Genomic DNA, 18,467 nt, shown 5'->3' with positions numbered 1-18,467 from the left:
AACATATTTGGCGATGCTTCATCTCCTGCTTTGCGTTTGTGTGGGAGCCCCGTCAAAAACCTATGGAGGACCAGAAGAGCCACGCGCATCGAAATAAAAATTTCTGTGCTTTAATAATGAATTTTAGAATAAATTCTGCAATTGTAAATTCATTTTTGAATTCCAATTTAATAAACTGCATTTCAAAATCCTTTTTCCAATTGCATTTCAAAATCCTTTTTCCAATTGCACTTTAATAAACTGCATTTCAAAATCCTTTTTCCAGTTGCACTTTAATAAACTGCAGTTCAAAATCCTTTTTCCACTTGCAATTTAATAAACTGCAGTTCAAAATCCTTTTTCCACCTGCAATTTAATAAACTGCAGTTCAAAATCCTTTTTCCACCTGCAATTTAATAAACTGCAGTTCAAAATCCTTTTTCCACTTGCAATTTAATAAACTGCAGTTCAAAATCCTTTTCCACTTGCAATTTAATAAACTGCAGTTCAAAATCCTTTTTCCACTTGCAATTTAATAAACTGCAGTTCAAAATCCTTTTTTCCACTTGCAATTTAATAAACTGCAGTTCAAAATCCTTTTTTCCACTTGCAATTTAATAAACTGCAGTTCAAAATCCATTTCCCTTTCCTGTTCGCTCTGGGATTAGCTGCTGGATTAGCTGCTGGATTAGCTCTTCGATTAACAACTTGCTGGAGGCTATTCAAATTAGCCACACCGTGGGATGTAAGGAGCTCTCTGATTGGTTGGTCAGACACAGGCTGTCTGCCAGCCTGGATTTTTCTAGCTCAAAGCTTCTCCCTGCTACGAAGCGTGTGTGCTTGTACAAAGGCCGTTCAGCGTCGGGATTTACACTCGGCTCGACACGGATATGTGAAGAATGAAGGACCCTGCAGCGAAACGGAGAGCCAACCTCTGACTGAGTGCCTGTCTCACACATTCTGACCACCTGTTGAAGGTAAGGTGCTAACGTGGCTAACGCTAGCGTCACCGCACGTAGCCCCGTTATTTTAAGATCATCTTAGCTAATGAAAGTTTTACGTCGCAGCTGTACGAGCTCGCTACGTGTTTTATAAGCTGCTGTGCTCTTCACAAATAAAGCTGGAAGCAGCTCAGACTGTTAGAACCAGCACTGAGCCCTGTTACATTTTATACGGTGTTAGAGCAATGGCTGCAACCTACAGCCTTTAAACTAGCGATTACAAATGCTGACAGTAAACTCATCAGTCCAGATGTTACCACATTACTCTGTGGTACTTAAGAGTTAAAACAACTGAGACAGGCTGATTAAAATAACAGCTGTCAGTTCTCTCATTCAACATATAAAGACTGGAGATCACACTACTGATTTCAGTTCATTTAATATGTGAGTGCACAGATTCATTCTCAACTGGACATAAATGATGATCAAAGGTTGTATATATGATGAATTCATCAAATCCCAGCCTCTAACACAGTGCGCTGAATCTTAGCTTTGAATGTCCAGTATATTCTAATCAGTGCAATGTAAGCATTCACCGAACCTATAGTATCTACACCTGTGTGGCAAATGTGTGGTAAAGATACAGATAATGAAATTTAATTATTAATACAATATACATCATGAAAAATGAAAGCTGAAATTGATTCAGTTTAGTACTTTTCTCTGTATGCTCTGTGATTATAAAGGCCTTAAATTCTGTGATATATACTGTAAATGATTTTCACAGAGGTCTTAAAGTACTTAAATCACTGCTGATAGTCTGGTTGTTTATATTTTCACATGTTTTTGTGTCTGTAGGGCTGTTTGATGACGATTTGGACTCCTATGGGAGATGAGGACACACCCACATCTGTTCCATACTGCAGCCATTGATGGTGTTACAGCTCTGAGTCAGATTTGGGCCATCAGACGCACACACTGGAAAACCAGCACCTGGACTTCATGCAGGAGAGACGGCCTCAGTGATGGACTCTGCATCCTCTACTTTACCTCTAATCTTTCTTCTTTAACACACAATTAAAATCACTCCAAAAGAGTGTAAACTTACTGAGGAAGTCTCTAACTTGTACACATTTGTACTTTTACTTGTTTTATGAGTTATTTTTAAGAAGAGTAAAGTTATTCACATAAAGTTGTTATTCTTCTGTATTTATTCTTTTGTATCATGTACCACAGTCATACTGAACTTTACAGACCTGGTGAATTGGAGAAAACAAAGATCACACACACATACATACACACACATATCATTCAGCTTCAGCAGTATTTCTATTCATCTTATGAATTTCCAGTCTAATGTCAATTCACTGAGTTCAGTTTTGGTCTTAAACTCCAGAGAATACCACCTGGTTCAACAATCTTTTTATCTGATTATTGGCAAAATGTTTTCTTCTGAAAGAAGAAAACATTCTTCTGAAAGAAGAAAACATTTTGGGCTCAATTTCAGCCTCAGGCAAAATTGAGCCCAAAGAAACAACAACAAAGTTTAGTTCCTCTGGATTTTCCATGGAAAATTGTTTTATCACTCATCCAGGTGACTTCTCCAGTGTCACGGATGAGTGATGAATGTGTCTCCCACTGGAAACCATTGTGTCCAGTTAAAGTCAATCGACTTTTTTTAAGGAGAGTTGTTAGATGCTGTGCTCATGAGGACAATGGGTTTTAACTTGCAGCACAACACAAAGCTGCCATACTGGATCAACGATCAAAACACTTAATTGAGCAGAATTAAGGCAAAATGTAATATCCTCATATGACACATCACACATGATCCAGCATTGTTCTAAGAATGCAAACTTTCTTAATGGAAGTTTCCACAGCTGCCAGAAAGGGACAGATTTCTGGCTGGTCTTAATGAGTGGTCGTTGCTCTCTCGTTTTCTCTGGAATTGCTGCACAGAGGATGTAACACCCACGATAAGCACTGAGGTTTGTGTCCTTGTCAGAAATCAGCAATACTCAGCTTCCAGGTAAGGAAAAGTGGAACCAGAAGATATTCAAATGCATCTCTCCACAGCTGCTGATGAATTCTACAAAACCAAAGTTTGTTAAAAACATTTGCAGGTGAATCACCACTGATTTATCAGTGACATCCATTTACTCAAAAAATACTGACAAGTGGATAACTAGGATATATAATATCTATATAGATATAATTTCAAAAATGTCCTGTACAAAATGGAACTGTATATGACAAATGTGGTGTGGTGCTTGTGGAATTTTTAACAAGGACCCTACAAAACTTTACAGTACTCATGCTGCCAAACTTTTGACAGCTAGGTGTGCAGTAGGGCTGGGTATCGTCACTGATTTCTAGAATCGATTCATTTCCGATTCACAAGGTCCCGAATCGATTCGATCCACGATTCGATTCAATTCGATTTGAATCTGGGAAATTTTGACAGTCAGAAATATTATAATTCAGATTTCATTGACATATTTTTGTATCTATAAAAGGAAGCTGACACACGCAAGACTTTATCAAAGGTGTGAGCGTCACAGCAGATGCCTTTGTGTCAAAGTAGCTGAAGATAATACAGAAAAACATGAAGGTGGTTTTCCTGGCCTGGGATTTTATAAAAATATGTATCTGCAGTACATCAAAAACGAAAGAAAACCATTAATCAACATATGAACGTTACCTCTGACGTTACAGCGGTCTTATTAGAGACACGGCTAAAGCGTTTTGCATAATTTTAAAAGTTTAGATTTGTTCAGTATTGAACGGCAGAAATTAGGTTTTCTTTTCGGAAGTATGTAAAACAAAAAAAACAAAACAAAAAACAGCGGCCGACAGCTCTGTAAACAACAGTAGAGTTGCGGCGTAACAAGCAAGTTTAATAATGCAGAAAACAGTACAGAGAGAGAGAGCTGTGCATGAAGTGTGATTTTATCGTGGGTGAAGCAAAACAGTAAAAGTCAGAGGGAATTCATGACGATGTTTACGTGAAGCGTAGTTTGGATCTTCTTTTGCTGTTGGTTCAGTCAATATTGTTTGGAGAGAGATAAAACTAACAGCTTTAGAATCAGCGCAAAAAGAACACAAAGCGCTACCCGCCGAAACATCAGAATCAGCGAGCTGTCGGCTTTCAGCACCGACCGTGTCCGTGCAGTTGTTGTGCCAGAAAGTGATTGCCGTCTGCGGGAACGCGCGCAGACGCTTAAAGCTGCAGCGCCCGTCGGGTGAGAAAGGCGACATCTCACTGATTCTGATCCACGGGTCCGCTGTGTGTTTGTTTACGCCCTTGTGCAGAATCCGTGTACCTGCTCTCATTTACTGTCTTAGCTGTTTGGTGGTTGTTGAAATTTTGTGAGGTTTCACCTGAGATTCTGGCGTTTCGGGCAAAATAAATTTATATTAAAAAATCGATTCAGGATTTTAATGAATCGATTTCACGTTATCCAAGCCAGGCAATTTTAATCGATGAATCGATTATTAAAACCCACCCCTAGTGTGCAGTTCCTGCTTTAAATGCATTCAAAATCTAAGTGATAAGAGGCCAGAAATGTTTGAACTCGCTTATGAACCTACATCACTGAGGCCGTCTCTCCTGCATGAAGTCCAGGTGCTGGTTTTCCAGTGTGTGCGTCTGATGGCCCAAATCTGACTCAGAGCTGTAACACCATCAATGGCTGCAGTATGGAACAGATGTGGGTGTGTCCTCATCTCCCATAGGAGTCCAAATCGTCATCAAACAGCCCTACAGACACAAAAACATGTGAAAATATAAACAACCAGACTATCAGCAGTGATTTAAGTACTTTAAGACCTCTGTGAAAATCATTTACAGTATATATCACAGAATTTAAGGCCTTTATAATCACAGAGCATACAGAGAAAAGTACTAAACTGAATCAATTTCAGCTTTCATTTTTCATGATGTATATTGTATTAATAATTAAATTTCATTATCTGTATCTTTACCACACATTTGCCACACAGGTGTAGATACTATAGGTTCGGTGAATGCTTACATTGCACTGATTAGAATATACTGGACATTCAAAGCTAAGATTCAGCGCACTGTGTTAGAGGCTGGGATTTGATGAATTCATCATATATACAACCTTTGATCATCATTTATGTCCAGTTGAGAATGAATCTGTGCACTCACATATTAAATGAACTGAAATCAGTAGTGTGATCTCCAGTCTTTATATGTTGAATGAGAGAACTGACAGCTGTTATTTTAATCAGCCTGTCTCAGTTGTTTTAACTCTTAAGTACCACAGAGTAATGTGGTAACATCTGGACTGATGAGTTTACTGTCAGCATTTGTAATCGCTAGTTTAAAGGCTGTAGGTTGCAGCCATTGCTCTAACACCGTATAAATGTAACAGGGCTCAGTGCTGGTTCTAACAGTCTGAGCTGCTTCCAGCTTTATTTGTGAAGAGCACAGCAGCTTATAAAACACGTAGCGAGCTCGTACAGCTGCGACGTAAAACTTTCATTAGCTAAGATGATCTTAAAATAACGGGCTACGCGGCGGTGACGCTAGCGTTAGCCACGTTAGCACCTTACCTTCAACAGGTGGTCAGAATGTGTAGACAGGCACTCAGTCAGAGGTTGGCTCTCCGTTTCGCTGCAGGGTCCCTTCATTCTTCACATATCCGTGTCGAGCCGAGTGTAAATCCCGACGCTGAACGGCCTTTTTGTACAAGCACACACGCCGTAGCAGGGAGAAGCTTTGAGCTAGAAAAATCCAGGCTGGCAGACAGCCTGTGTCTGACCAACCAATCAGAGAGCTCCTTACATCCCACGGTGTGGCTAATTTGAATAGCCTCCAGCAAGTTGTTAATCGAAGAGCTAATCCAGCAGCTAATCCAGCAGCTAATCCCAGAGCGAACAGGAAAGGGAAATGGATTTTGAACTGCAGTTTATTAAATTGCAAGTGGAAAAAGGATTTTGAACTGCAGTTTATTAAATTGCAAGTGGAAAAAAGGATTTTGAACTGCAGTTTATTAAATTGCAAGTGGAAAAAGGATTTTGAACTGCAGTTTATTAAATTGCAAGTGGAAAAGGATTTTGAACTGCAGTTTATTAAATTGCAAGTGGAAAAAGGATTTTGAACTGCAGTTTATTAAATTGCAGGTGGAAAAAGGATTTTGAACTGCAGTTTATTAAATTGCAGGTGGAAAAAGGATTTTGAACTGCAGTTTATTAAATTGCAGGTGGAAAAAGGATTTTGAACTGCAGTTTATTAAATTGCAAGTGGAAAAAGGATTTTGAACTGCAGTTTATTAAAGTGCAACTGGAAAAAGGATTTTGAAATGCAGTTTATTAAAGTGCAATTGGAAAAAGGATTTTGAAATGCAATTGGAAAAAGGATTTTGAAATGCAGTTTATTAAATTGGAATTCAAAAATGAATTTACAATTGCAGAATTTATTCTAAAATTCATTATTAAAGCACAGAAATTTTTATTTCGATGCGCGTGGCTCTTCTGGTCCTCCATAAAAACCTGTCCACAGTGTCCAAGCGCTCTTTTTTTTTCTTTTTTTTTTTTCATACCGCGCCCCCCCTGCAATGGCTCTGCGCCCCCCCTAGGGGGCGGGCCCCACACTTTGGGAACCTCTACAGTAATCTAAGGAGCTTGGAAAGAAAAAGTAACTGACTTCTTTAAGTTTCTTGAAAACGTTTCACCTCTCATGTGAGAAGCGTCTTCACTTCTAACACTAAATGGTGAAGAGTCCAGTTTTACTGGTTGTAATCCGGATACTGCTCTCTTAATTAATAAAGAGTAAAAAAATAAAGAATACTTCAAGTGGCTGGCACATAAATAAAATGCTAGGATTTTATAGAGATTTGAATGAAAACAGATTATAAAATAATGAAACAAAGTAATGATTAAATAAATAAAAATAAAACTGTAATGGGGAAAACTCTACAAATTCTGTGTGGATAGGTTAATTGATTAGTCTAAATTGCCCATAGGTGTGAATGTGGGAGTGAATGGTTGTCTGTCTCTGTGTGTTGGCCCTGCAACAGACTGGCGACCTGTCCAGGGCGTACCCCGCCTCTCGCCCTATCACAGCTGGGATAGGCTCCAGCGCCCCCCGCGACCCTGAAAAGGATAATTGGAAGTGAATGGATGGAAAATTCTAGTTTTCACATTGTCATACATTTAGATGTAGGTGTTTAGAATCTCATTCTAGGTTTTTTTTTATAGCCTTTGCATGCTTAGATGAAGCATGTACATGTGTCAGAGTGAGCTGGTGAAAAACTGCTTAGCTTTGCTTACCGATGTTTCACTATGTTATCTGCCAACTGTTAGGGCGTAAAAGGACGAAACTCCCATGATGACCAGTGCCAGGAGCTTCCTGGGAAAAGATAGTTGGAGTTGCTCTCGGCCCAGCAACAGCCCCTGGGACAGAGACCTGTTGTAACTAAAAGATACAGAGAGGGGGTGTCAGGGCTCATTACTATGAACCTGTGATGTTTTGATTCTCCTGCAGTAATAAATATCTTGACCAGAGCTGACGGTGTTGCAGACTTTATTTCCAGAAAATTCCACCACAAAATAAACAAATAAATAAATAAAAATCCTTAGCAAATAGTACTTTGAAGCTGTGTACATCACACAGCTTCATAACTCATAAGCGAGCAAGAGAAACTTCAAGGCAACACGTCAGTTTGTTCACAGCTTTGTTCGTAGCTGTCAAACGTTCAGCATCAACTACAAAAGAATTAGGAAACATCTGGATCTTGTACAGCACTGTCACTGTATCAAGGTACCAAGATGTCTCAGAGACAACATCACCAAATCCAAAGGGATCACCCCAGCACTGCTCACTTAAGTGAATTTATAGCCCTCAGAAGAGCATCTGAAAATTGTTGCAAGAAAAAACAAGACCTGGAGAGCAGGATGAAACAAATGCAAGAGGAGAAAAGTGCAGACATGATAAAAATGCACGAAATTACAGTAATGTTGAAAGAAAAAGAAGAGCAGGGCAAGAAAAACAGAGAAATGCAGCTCAAGCTCCAAGACATGGAGAAAAAAATGAAGGCCTGCAAGTGATGCTTAATGAAGCTCTGGGAAGAAACACACAACTTTTAAAAGAGAAGGAAGAGCTGGAGGTTATACCCCAAGAGCTGCTGTGCAAGATCCAAGACAAATCCTCGCAGACTTTGAAAAGAAAACTACAGAATTACGAGTATTTTACAATGAAACACTGAACTGGAAAATAAAATGTATGAAATGTTTCACTTCAATCATTTGCCTTCATTTCATGAATAGTTGTATGTGTTAGTGTTGACTGATCCTCATAAGCCTTGTTGTTGCTTTCCCAAAGAGAACAAACATTTAAAAAACCCACATGAATGAAACTGGACGACAAGTTGAAAACAGAAGGATGAAAATGATTTGCAGATTTCTTTCTCTGTAAAACAAAATCAAGGAATGAACAAACACAGATGTACTTTTAGGAGGCAAAGAGGACAAATAGGCAGGAGTTTATTTTTCATGTGCGTTTATAAAGAGTGCATTTAATGTGTATCACGATCTAATAACTTCAATTTTAAAACTGAGAAATATAGAGATGGGTCGGCTTCTTTATAGGTGTGGTGGTATGGTTTGTGCCTCGGCTGGAGAGGAGGGGTGGAGCAGTGGGTTCACAGTGTGGTGTCAGGGGGAGGCTGCTTGTCACAGCTGGCGAACATCATCTAATCATGCCTTCCCTATTTTAGTAGCCGCCAGGGCTGGAGAAGAGAAAGAGCAGAGACTATGAGCTGACGGCGCAAAACCACAAGCAGCGTTAACGAGCTGTTAAGCACTGAGTGTGAGGGTGTTTGAGGATTTGCTGTGAAGCAATTGGGACTGTAGAAGTAGTAGTAGAAGTATCATGTGGGAGAAGTGCACAAACATGAGCATAAACAACATATAGCTGAGTCACGCAAGGTCCTTTCACAATATGCAATAAGAGCTTATAGTGATACTCATCTCTTAACACTCTACTGTTAATACAACATGTTAACATTAGACAGCCTTCACCTCTGATATGTATGTTTGGTATTTTGCAGTATGAATAATTGATTCTTGATGTCCTCCTGTTGACATCTGAATCTCAATGAGATTAAATGAGCACAAAGATTCAATTGATTTATATTTTTTTATTGAACTTTTATCTCCTTTTAGAAACACGTATTGCAGACATTTCTATTAATGTGAACGTTAATCAGGATTAGTTTTAAACATTCCTAATAATTAAGGAGTATATTTGCAGTGCTGCAGCTATTTGAAGTTCGTATGCTCTGACAAATGAACAGCTATGGGTGGAAGGTGGGGGAGGGCAACTGAAATGAGCTAGGCCACCATCTGGCCTTATAATCATATGCTGGGAATAGAAAAGAGCAGATATTGTCGCACACAACACTGCTAATAATCTCCACTTGAACAGCAGACTGTTGAATCTGAGCTAATACGTCATGTCTGATATCATGATGTAAATATACAGTCAAGATTCTGCAAAATTACTGATGTTTATGTATTTGACTCAATGATATGTAAAGCAATTTATAATGTTTATGTAATGTGTTTTATCAATCAGTCAATCAATTACTGATATTCCTGATCTCAGCCCATTATAAAGCACACTTCTCCACAGAATCGATTTCTTCTATTCCAGCGTCTCCACCACCACGAATGAGACCAAAGAGCTGTCAAAGGATGTCAGGGATGAGAATGTAGAGTTGCACAAGGCTGGAATGGACTATAAGAACATCAGCAGGAAGCTTGGTGACAAGGTGACCACTGCTGGTGTGATTATTCCTATATTATTCCTATTCCTATACCTTCTGTCTCAAGGTGGGTCATCCAAAACTACAAGGAGAAGCTTGTTTATTATCTATTAAGGGAAGTTAGACCACAGTCACCAATATGACCACATAATGGATTGAAATCATGGCACACCCATAGGGTCCAATCGCTCAAGAAGGTACATGTACAGGCCCATCTTTAGTTTGCCAGTGAACATCTAAATGATTTAGAAAAGGCGTGGGAGAAAGTGCTCGACCCTCTGTGTTTAGGGGAAGAGGGATGATGTTCTTTGGATCACACTCATCATTTCTCTTCCTCCAAGCACAGTAAAGTACAGACATGTAGATTAAAGACATGTAGATGAGAACCTCCTCCAGAAATGTTATAATGAGCTGTGAATGGGTCTTCCAGCATGGCAGTGATCCAACACATACCAAGGCAGCAAAGGAGTGTCTAAACAAGAAACACGTTAAGGTCATGGAGTGGTCTAGCCAGTCTCCACACCTCAGCCCTGTAGAAAATCTGTGGAGGGAGCTTAAGTTTCGAGCTGCCAAGCAGCAGCCAAGAAACCTAAAGGATTTCTGTAAAGGGGAGTGGGCCAGAATTCCTCCTCAGATGTGTGCAAACCTCATGACCAACTACAGGAAACGTCTTACCGCTATGCATGCCAACAAGGATTTCTCCACCAAGAACTAAGTCATGTTTTGCTTGGATATTAAATACTTATTCCACTCAGTGACATCCAAATAATTGTATAACTTTTATGTAATGTGTTATTTTTTTTTCTGCATTTTTGGTTGATACTCTGTCTCTCTCCGTTACAAAGAAACTACCATAAAAATCAGAGACTGTTCATTTCTTTTTACTGGAGCAAACTTACAACTTCAGCAGGTGATTAAATCATTTGCCACTGTAATATACCACAGTACAACAAAGAACATCATGTTCTATGTGAGAAACCACACTGAGATTTCTCATTCCCAAGCTGCTGTGATTGTAGGGGATAAAATGTATTTTGAAGGCGACCCAACTCAGCGGACTTGTGGGAAATATAGTTTCAGCTCCAAAAACAGGACATATGCAAATCAGCTATGTGTTGCACAAAGTTACTTCAATTACCATAGGCCTTTGCTTTACTGCGCCTGCGCTGTAGATGTTTTCGCCGTGCATGTGTGTAGGCGAATCACGTGTGGAGAAGCCGTTGGTTGTCATGTCTCTGCCGTAGCAGAGTTCCGTGCTTGGTTTTATTATCTGCTTCCAGCTTTCGCTACACTTTCTATTTCTTTTTTCCCCTCATACCTTTTTTTTTTAATCGAAGAATGAGCGAAAACGATGACATCGAAGTCGACAGCGATGTATGTCTTTTTGTTTCCTCTAGAAGTAGCTAGCCAGTTTGTTAGCTACACAGTAACTCAACATTCCTCTCAAAATATGCTATTTGATTGTGCTAGCTAGTTAGCGGGGGTTTCTCTGGGCTAGCACTAGGTTTTGAAGCCTGTATGGAGATAGCTATTAGGGGGAGAGTTTGAGCTCTTAATCGCTGGCTTTCAAATGAAAGTCTCACACGGAACTGGTGAATAAGTTGGGTAGCCTCGCTACGACATTTGTCGTTTGTTTGGGGCAGCTCAGCAAAATAAAGAGGGCTGTTTTATGCTCTTATAACTTAAATCACTTGTTCTGGTGGACCGTATTCCTGTTGTCACGTGATCAATAAAACTCTTGAAATAAAACGCTGTGTTAAAACTGCAAATATGGAAAAAACAAGTCATAAACAGCAGTTAATCTCTTCCATGACACAAGGTCAGCTCTTCTGAGAGGTGAACTGACGGCTTGCTTGGACATAATGTTCCTTTCAGAAATATAACACGTTTCTGTCGGCTATGCCACGCATGCTTTTACTATTTGTCGAGTTTAGATCCTAAATGCAGCTCTTGTTTATTCGTTGCATAAAAGGGTAATGCATTCACGTCAACCTAGATATAGTTAGCATACTTGACAGCTAGCTGGTTGAAATGTGGTGGTTAGTTGTATCTTTAGCTCTGACGTGTGATTTAAGTCAGGCTATGATGCACACACATTTAATACAGCAAACCGAGGCTCAATGAGAATACAGTATTCGATGTTCTCCTATCGTACATGTATTTGTATTGCAGTTGCACGTAACGCCTCTTCAGACGGCTGAATTCATGTCATGTTATCAAGTTTTCTTGATTAAGGGCCCGGGCACTTGTTCAGTATTTTACTGCAAGCCCTTGTTACCTATTAAATTGTGGTTTCTTGCTAAAAATCCAGCGCTGTAGTTGCATTTGAACTAACCACTCTGCCAATGTATCAGTACGCCCACTGTGCGTGCAGGTTTGAATTCCTGCTGTTGCAATAATCAGTTGCATTTTCCCACCCCAAAGTGCAATGCGGTGTTTTAATTCAGCATGAATCTAAGCGCATGACCTAATATGGCCAAATTTTTCTTAGAACTATGGATTCCAAGTCTAGTGTAGATCCCATTAGAGCCACCTATACATTTACTGTAAAGCTTCACAAGCACCTCACTGTGCAGTGCATCTAATGCTACAGAGCCATTAAGTTTAGAAATGCTTCCTAAAAACACTTTTCAGCAAAGGCTCAAATTTCACATCCATATTTCAAGTGATGAGCTTTAACTTTGTGAGGCAGATTGTTTGTATTTGTCTTTTGTTTATGTTTGTTTTGATGTATATGTTTATGTCTTTTGCATTTTGTGTAGTTTTACATGATGTGCCCAGGAGATATTAGCAGTTTTAGTCAAATCTGCCATGTTTGAATCTACATTTTTACGTTGATGTCCACTGACATGTAGTGTTGCTCTTAAATAAACAAATAAAATGAAAATAAAATGTTCCTTCTAATCTCTGCCAATACATAAATTAAAAATGATCCATTTTATACTAACTGTAATATCTGGCCAAGCAACATGTTGTAATGAGTGTGATATAGATAGATAGATAGATATAGATAGATACTCTATTGATCCCACAAAGGAAAGTCCAGCGACAGGATAAAGAATAGAAATAGTACAGTTAGTAAGTTAATAGTTAAAGTAAAACCTTCACTTAGTGAGGGATTTATTCTATCATATATATACAACAGTATACAACAATACCAAGACAAATATTTGAATTTACCTGATCTACATCTCATCCGTGCAGTTCTGGGTTGTGGATGGGGGAGCTGGAGCCTATTCTAGCTGCCATAGGGCAAGAGGCGGGGTACACCCTGGACAGACTGACAGTCTTTTACAGCGCCAACACAGACAACTAGACAACCATACATGCTCACATTCACACTTACAGTGAATTTAGACTCACTAATTACCTTCACCCCACTAACGGCTTGTCTTGGGACTGTGGGAGGAAGCTGGCGTACCTTGAGAGAACCCACAGAGACATGGGGAGAACATGCAGAGGTCCTGGGTGCAAATCTAGCCTTGTTTTAAGACAGCAAATGTGGCATGGCAGTCGTCAGATTTTTTTTAAAACTTGGACTGCTGTTCTTACTCCCAGACTTAATGCTACCGTAAAATCGCTCTGTAAAGTTACAGTAAGCGTTAAAGACTGTAAGTGCAGTCTGTTCACAGCCTGTGGTGGAGATTATGAAGTCAGGCATTCTGATCATTTTGTGTAACCAGGAGAGCTGGCAAGCAAGCTGAAAGGTCAGCAGTGTGCAGCACAAATTTGGATTTTTTATCTATCATCCAGTCTGTGTTAAGAAAAAAAGGCAAAGTAAGAGTTGATACTGAGTTACTGTTGAATTTTACTTACGACTAAGACTTGCTGGTGCAACCCTCAAAGCAAACAGATCATGTCCTTGTAAATACTTCCACCACAGGTTCCTGCTTGTGTGCATATATTGATATTAACACAGATACACGCAATAACCATCTAAAGATGAGGCCTTCTCTTACTGCAGTTTAAATCACTTCTGTATGTTAAAGAACCGGGTGTAAACTTTCTCTGTCCCCTTTGCAGGCAGACAAGCGAGCACATCACAATGCGCTGGAGCGTAAACGCAGGGACCACATTAAAGACAGCTTTCACAGTTTACGAGACTCTGTGCCTGCATTACAAGGGGAGAAGGTGAGGAAACTATTCATATACAGTGGCTTGCAAAAGTATTCGGCCCCCTTGAACTTTTCCACATTTTGTCACATTACAGCCACAAACATGAATCAAATTTATTGGAATTCCACGTGAAAGACCAATACAAAGTGGTGTACACTTGAGAAGTGGAACAAAAATCATACATGATTCCAAACATTTTTTACAAATAACTGCAAAGTGGGGTGTGCGTAATTATTCAGCCCCCTGAGTCAATACTTTGTAGAACCACCTTTTGCTGCCGTTACAGCTGCCAGTCTTTTAGGGTATGTCTCTACCAGCTTTGCACATCTAGAGACTGAAATTCTTGCCCATTCTTCTTTGCAAAACAGCTCCAGCTCAGTCAGATCAGATGGACAGCGTTTGTGAACAGCAGTTTTCAGATCTTGCCACAGATTCTCGATTGGATTTAGATCTGGACTTTGACTGGGCCATTCTAACACATGGATATGTTTTGTTTTAAACCATTCCATTGTTGCCCTGGCTTTATATTTAGGGTCGTTGTCCTGCTGGAAGGTGAACCTCCGCCCCCAGTCTCAAGTCTTTGCAGACTCCAAGAGGTTTTCTTCCAAGATTGCCCTGTATTTGGCTCCATCCATCTTCCCATCAACTCTGACCAGCTTCCTTGTCCCTGCTGAAGAGAAGCACCCCAGAGCATGATGCTGCCACCACCATATTTGACAGTGGGGATGGTGTGTTCAGAGTGATGTGCAGTGTTAGTTTTCCGCCACACATAGCGTTTTGCATTTTGGCCAAAAGTTCCATTTTGGTCTCATCTGACCAGAGCACCTTCTTCCACATGTTTGCTGTGTCCCCACATGGCTTGTGGCAAACTGCAAACGGACTTCTTATGGTTTTCTGTTAACAATGGCTTTCTTCTTGCCACTCTTCCATAAAGGCCAGCTTTGTGCAGTGCACGACTAATAGTTGTCCTATGGACAGATTCCCCACCTGAGCTGTAGATCTCTGCAGCTCGTCCAGAGTCACCATGGGCCTCTTGGCTGCATTTCTGATCAGCGCTCTCCTTGTTCGGCCTGTGAGTTTAGGTGGGACGGCCTTGTCTTGGTAGGTTTACAGTTGTGTCATACTCCTTCCATTTCTGAATGATCGCTTGAACAGTGCTCCGTGGGATGTTCAAGGCTTGGGAAATCTTTTGTAGCCTAAGCCTGCTTTAAATTTCTCAATAACTTTATCCCTGACCTGTCTGGTGTGTTCTTTGGACTTCATGGTGTTGTTGCTCCCAATATTCTCTTAGACAACTTCTGAGGCCGTCACAGGGCAGTTGTGGAGCTGTTTTGCAAAGAAGAATGGGCAAGGATTTCAGTCTCTAGATGTGCAAAGCTGGTAGAGACATACCCTAAAAGACTGGCAGCTGTAAATGCAGCAAAAGGTGGTTCTACAAAGTATTGACTCAGGGGGCTGAATAATTACGCACACCCCACTTTTCAGTTATTTATTTGTAAAAAATGTTTGGAATCATGTATGATTTTCGTTCCACTTCTCACGTGTACACCACTTTGTATTGGTCTTTCACCTGGAATTCCAATAAAATTGATTCATGTTTGTGGCTGTAATGTGACAAAATGTGGGAAAGTTCAAGGGGGCCGAATACTTTTGCAAGCCACTGTATTACCATAGACCATTCATATTGTGCCCCAGAATCCAGATCTATGCTCATCATCTCTCTGTCATGCCTAGAGGAAGGAGGAAATTGTTATTTGTAGAAACAGATGCCTTGCCAAGTATCAACCACGTGATAATCATTCACAAGATCATTCATCTCGTTGGTGGATTTTAACAAGCTTGTAGACACTGCTGTCAAAGCAAGCAGCTCTATAAACTCTGGCAGCTTTGCCAAATAAATGCTGGATGAAGAGTGATGTTTCTGCTTATGCTGTCCATTTCATATTTAATACTATTCAAGTTCAAAAGGCAGTTAATGTACAGTTGTTGTGTCAACATGCTGATCATTTTCTCCTCTGTTAAGCCTGATTTGTAGTACTGTGTTGAATCCCAGCTGCTTCATCTTCGTTTGCTTTTAACTTGTACCTGCACTGGTCTGCCATCACAAGTGAAACTGAAGCTGATAATGCTCAACCTGGAGTTAATAAATATGCAGTGCTATGCAAATCTAAAAGCCACCCCTCATTTCTTTATATTTTGCTAGGAAAATGGGAAATTCTGTTGAAACACGTGCAAACATACATGAAAGTACAGTATGTAAGTTAAAAACAGAAGCTGTACAGTTTTAATGAGCTTGAAAGTCACTATGTGGTATGACAGCTTTTATTCTTCAGCACAGCCTGAACTCTCTTAGGCAGCTTTCTTATAGTAGTCTCCAGGAATAGTTCATTGAAAGCTCTTCTCTGGATGTTGGCTTTCTTTCGTTACATTTGCTGTCATGATGATCCAACACTGCTTCAGTAATGTTGAGGTCCAGGCTGTGGGGAGGCCAGTCCACGACTGAGAGTGTTGTAATTGTGTTTTCTATCCAGGTATGCAGTGTGTTTGGGATCATTGTCATGCAGGAAAAATTAAGCTGTTGGCTGCATGGTGGAAAAATATCTGATGATTGTTTTCTGCATTCATAATTCCATGAATTTTGACAGGATCCCAAACACCACTGACTGAAATGCAGGCCTAAATAATGACAGAGCCTTTGCAGATGGCTGCAGGCAGGCACTCACTCTTTTACCTCTCCTGGATTAATACTGAAGATGATTTAGAGCAGGAATTTCTAATTTGAATTCATCACTGCCCACTGCCACTGATTTTCAGTCTGGTTAGTAATCTGTATACTGTGTTAACACAGCATATTTCTAACAAACACAATTGCTGTTGCTCAAGTTTGCATTGCTGTAAAGTTGTGGCATCAACATTTGTGGTCAGCCTGCGCTGTTGATTCAATACAGTACTACAAAACAAGTGTTGACCCATATGCCCAAGGTCGCTGACTCCTGGAATAGTTCTTGTTAACTTCTTATTTTAATCCAGATTAAATTACAACACACTCTGAACTTTGTATAACAGATTCATGCACTTTATTGGCTGCTTTGTCACACGGGTCTGACAGAATTCTGTTAAACAGGCTTCCCGAGCACAGATTCTAGACAAAGCCACGGAGTACATCCAGTACATGAGACGAAAAAACCACACCCACCAGCAAGATATTGACGATCTAAAGAAGCAGAATGCACTGCTGGAGCAGCAGGGTAAGCAGCGCTCTTGTTAAATAAGTATCGCACATTTTTGTCACGTGGATTCAATCTCAGATGCCGTAAACAACGTTTGTTTCTATCTTTTGTACAACTTGCAGTTCGTGCACTTGAGAAGGCCAAGGGGAACACTCAGCTCCAGACCAACTACTCTTCCGATAGCAGCTTGTACACAAACCGCAAAGGGAGCGCCGTGTCAGCCTTTGACGGCGGTTCCGACTCCAGCTCTGAATCAGAATCAGACGAGACACCGAACAGGAAGAAGCTGCGCGTGGAGCTAAGCTAGATTTGGGTGGACCCCGGCTCCCGAGACAGACTCTTTTTACCCACCAGCCCCAGCTCCTCTTTCCTGTCCGCACTGAGCCCTGCCTTCTTGCGCTAGCCCAGGAGACGAGGTGGAGATCGTGTGTGAGAGAGGTGCTATTATGTATAAAACGCTTCTACCTTCTTTTATCCTTCTGGCAAGCATCCTGTCACTCCTTTCTTGACCCAGCAACAAAGTTAAAAATCCCCAAATTGAGGCAGCTCTGCAGTTTTGAAGGACTTTATGCCTTTCAGACCTCATAATAACCATTCATAAATGTGGAGATGACAAGACGTGAGACTTGAGTAAAGCTACAAAAATAACCTTTCCCTATTGGTTGTTTTGGTCGACCTCTCCAATCTGGCGGAGTTGTGAGACTTTTGACAAATGGTAAGGGTAGGAATACCTTACCTTTTTAATAATAATAATAATAATATTTTTCCAGAAAAGAATGTGAAGTTGCTTTTGGAAAAACAACCCTGTCTGTTATGCAAAATGCAGCCCTCCTTATTCTGTGTAGGTGGCTAAAAGTTTTGTCTTTTGAAATGTTGTGTAATCAAAGAAATCCCTCTATTTATAGTCATGCACCAGGAAGAATTTCTTACCCTTATATCTATATACCTATATAATCTGATGTCTGAACTCCCATTATGTTTGGCTTGATATTTCAAAGTTTCAGCTATTTATTTTCCTCTATTTTTAATATTTTTCAAATAAATTGTGGTTAAAAAATCCCCTCATTGATATTGAATGTTGCACAATGCAGTTAAAGGCATTGTCCTTTATTTTTGTCGATGGAAGTTCCTTTTCAGCGTGTGGTATATAACACTGTATACTCTTAAATGGTGTCGTTTCTGCAAAGAAAAGCCTTCCCTCTGATTTGCCTGTGCTGGGAATGTTTATCTTTTTTTTTGCAGAGATAAATTAGTGTGTACCTTATAAGATTTGTTTGTTCCATTCCATGGAAATTACAGGTATGTTGTACATACTGCCAACGGTTGTCTTGCAAGATAAGGCATACCTTTATTATGAAACTATAAATAAACTATTTTATCCTTTTTGGATGAATTGGTGACTCCTG

At 40.1% G+C, this 18,467-nt stretch overlaps 1 protein-coding gene across 1 annotated transcript; it reads left to right on the top strand.

The window, feature by feature from the left end:
• The first annotated feature begins 10,899 nt into the window (after positions 1-10,899).
• LOC116322347 (protein max-like) lies at positions 10,900-18,454 on the top strand. Its single transcript, XM_031742383.2, has 4 exons — positions 10,900-11,089; positions 13,739-13,846; positions 16,956-17,079; positions 17,184-18,454. Exons 1-4 carry the CDS (start codon positions 11,054-11,056, stop codon positions 17,366-17,368), a joined length of 453 nt encoding a protein of 150 aa, XP_031598243.1. The 5' UTR covers positions 10,900-11,053; the 3' UTR covers positions 17,369-18,454.
• Positions 18,455-18,467: the final 13 nt, after the last annotated feature.

The sequence above is a fragment of the Oreochromis aureus genome, linkage group 19, assembly GCF_013358895.1.
Source record: "Oreochromis aureus strain Israel breed Guangdong linkage group 19, ZZ_aureus, whole genome shotgun sequence".
NCBI classification, from domain to species: domain Eukaryota; kingdom Metazoa; phylum Chordata; class Actinopteri; order Cichliformes; family Cichlidae; genus Oreochromis; species Oreochromis aureus.
The sequence above is the reverse complement of the archived record's forward strand: the minus strand, read 5'-3'. Positions and strand labels throughout refer to the sequence as shown.

Coding starts and splice junctions, on each gene's coding strand:
- LOC116322347 (XM_031742383.2), top strand. CDS start 11,054: ATGAGCGAAAACGATGACATCGAAGTCGACAGCGAT. Junction 11,090..13,738: donor ACATCGAAGTCGACAGCGAT/GTATGTCTTTTT, acceptor TCCCCTTTGCAG/GCAGACAAGCGAGCACATCA. Junction 17,080..17,183: donor TGCACTGCTGGAGCAGCAGG/GTAAGCAGCGCT, acceptor TACAACTTGCAG/TTCGTGCACTTGAGAAGGCC.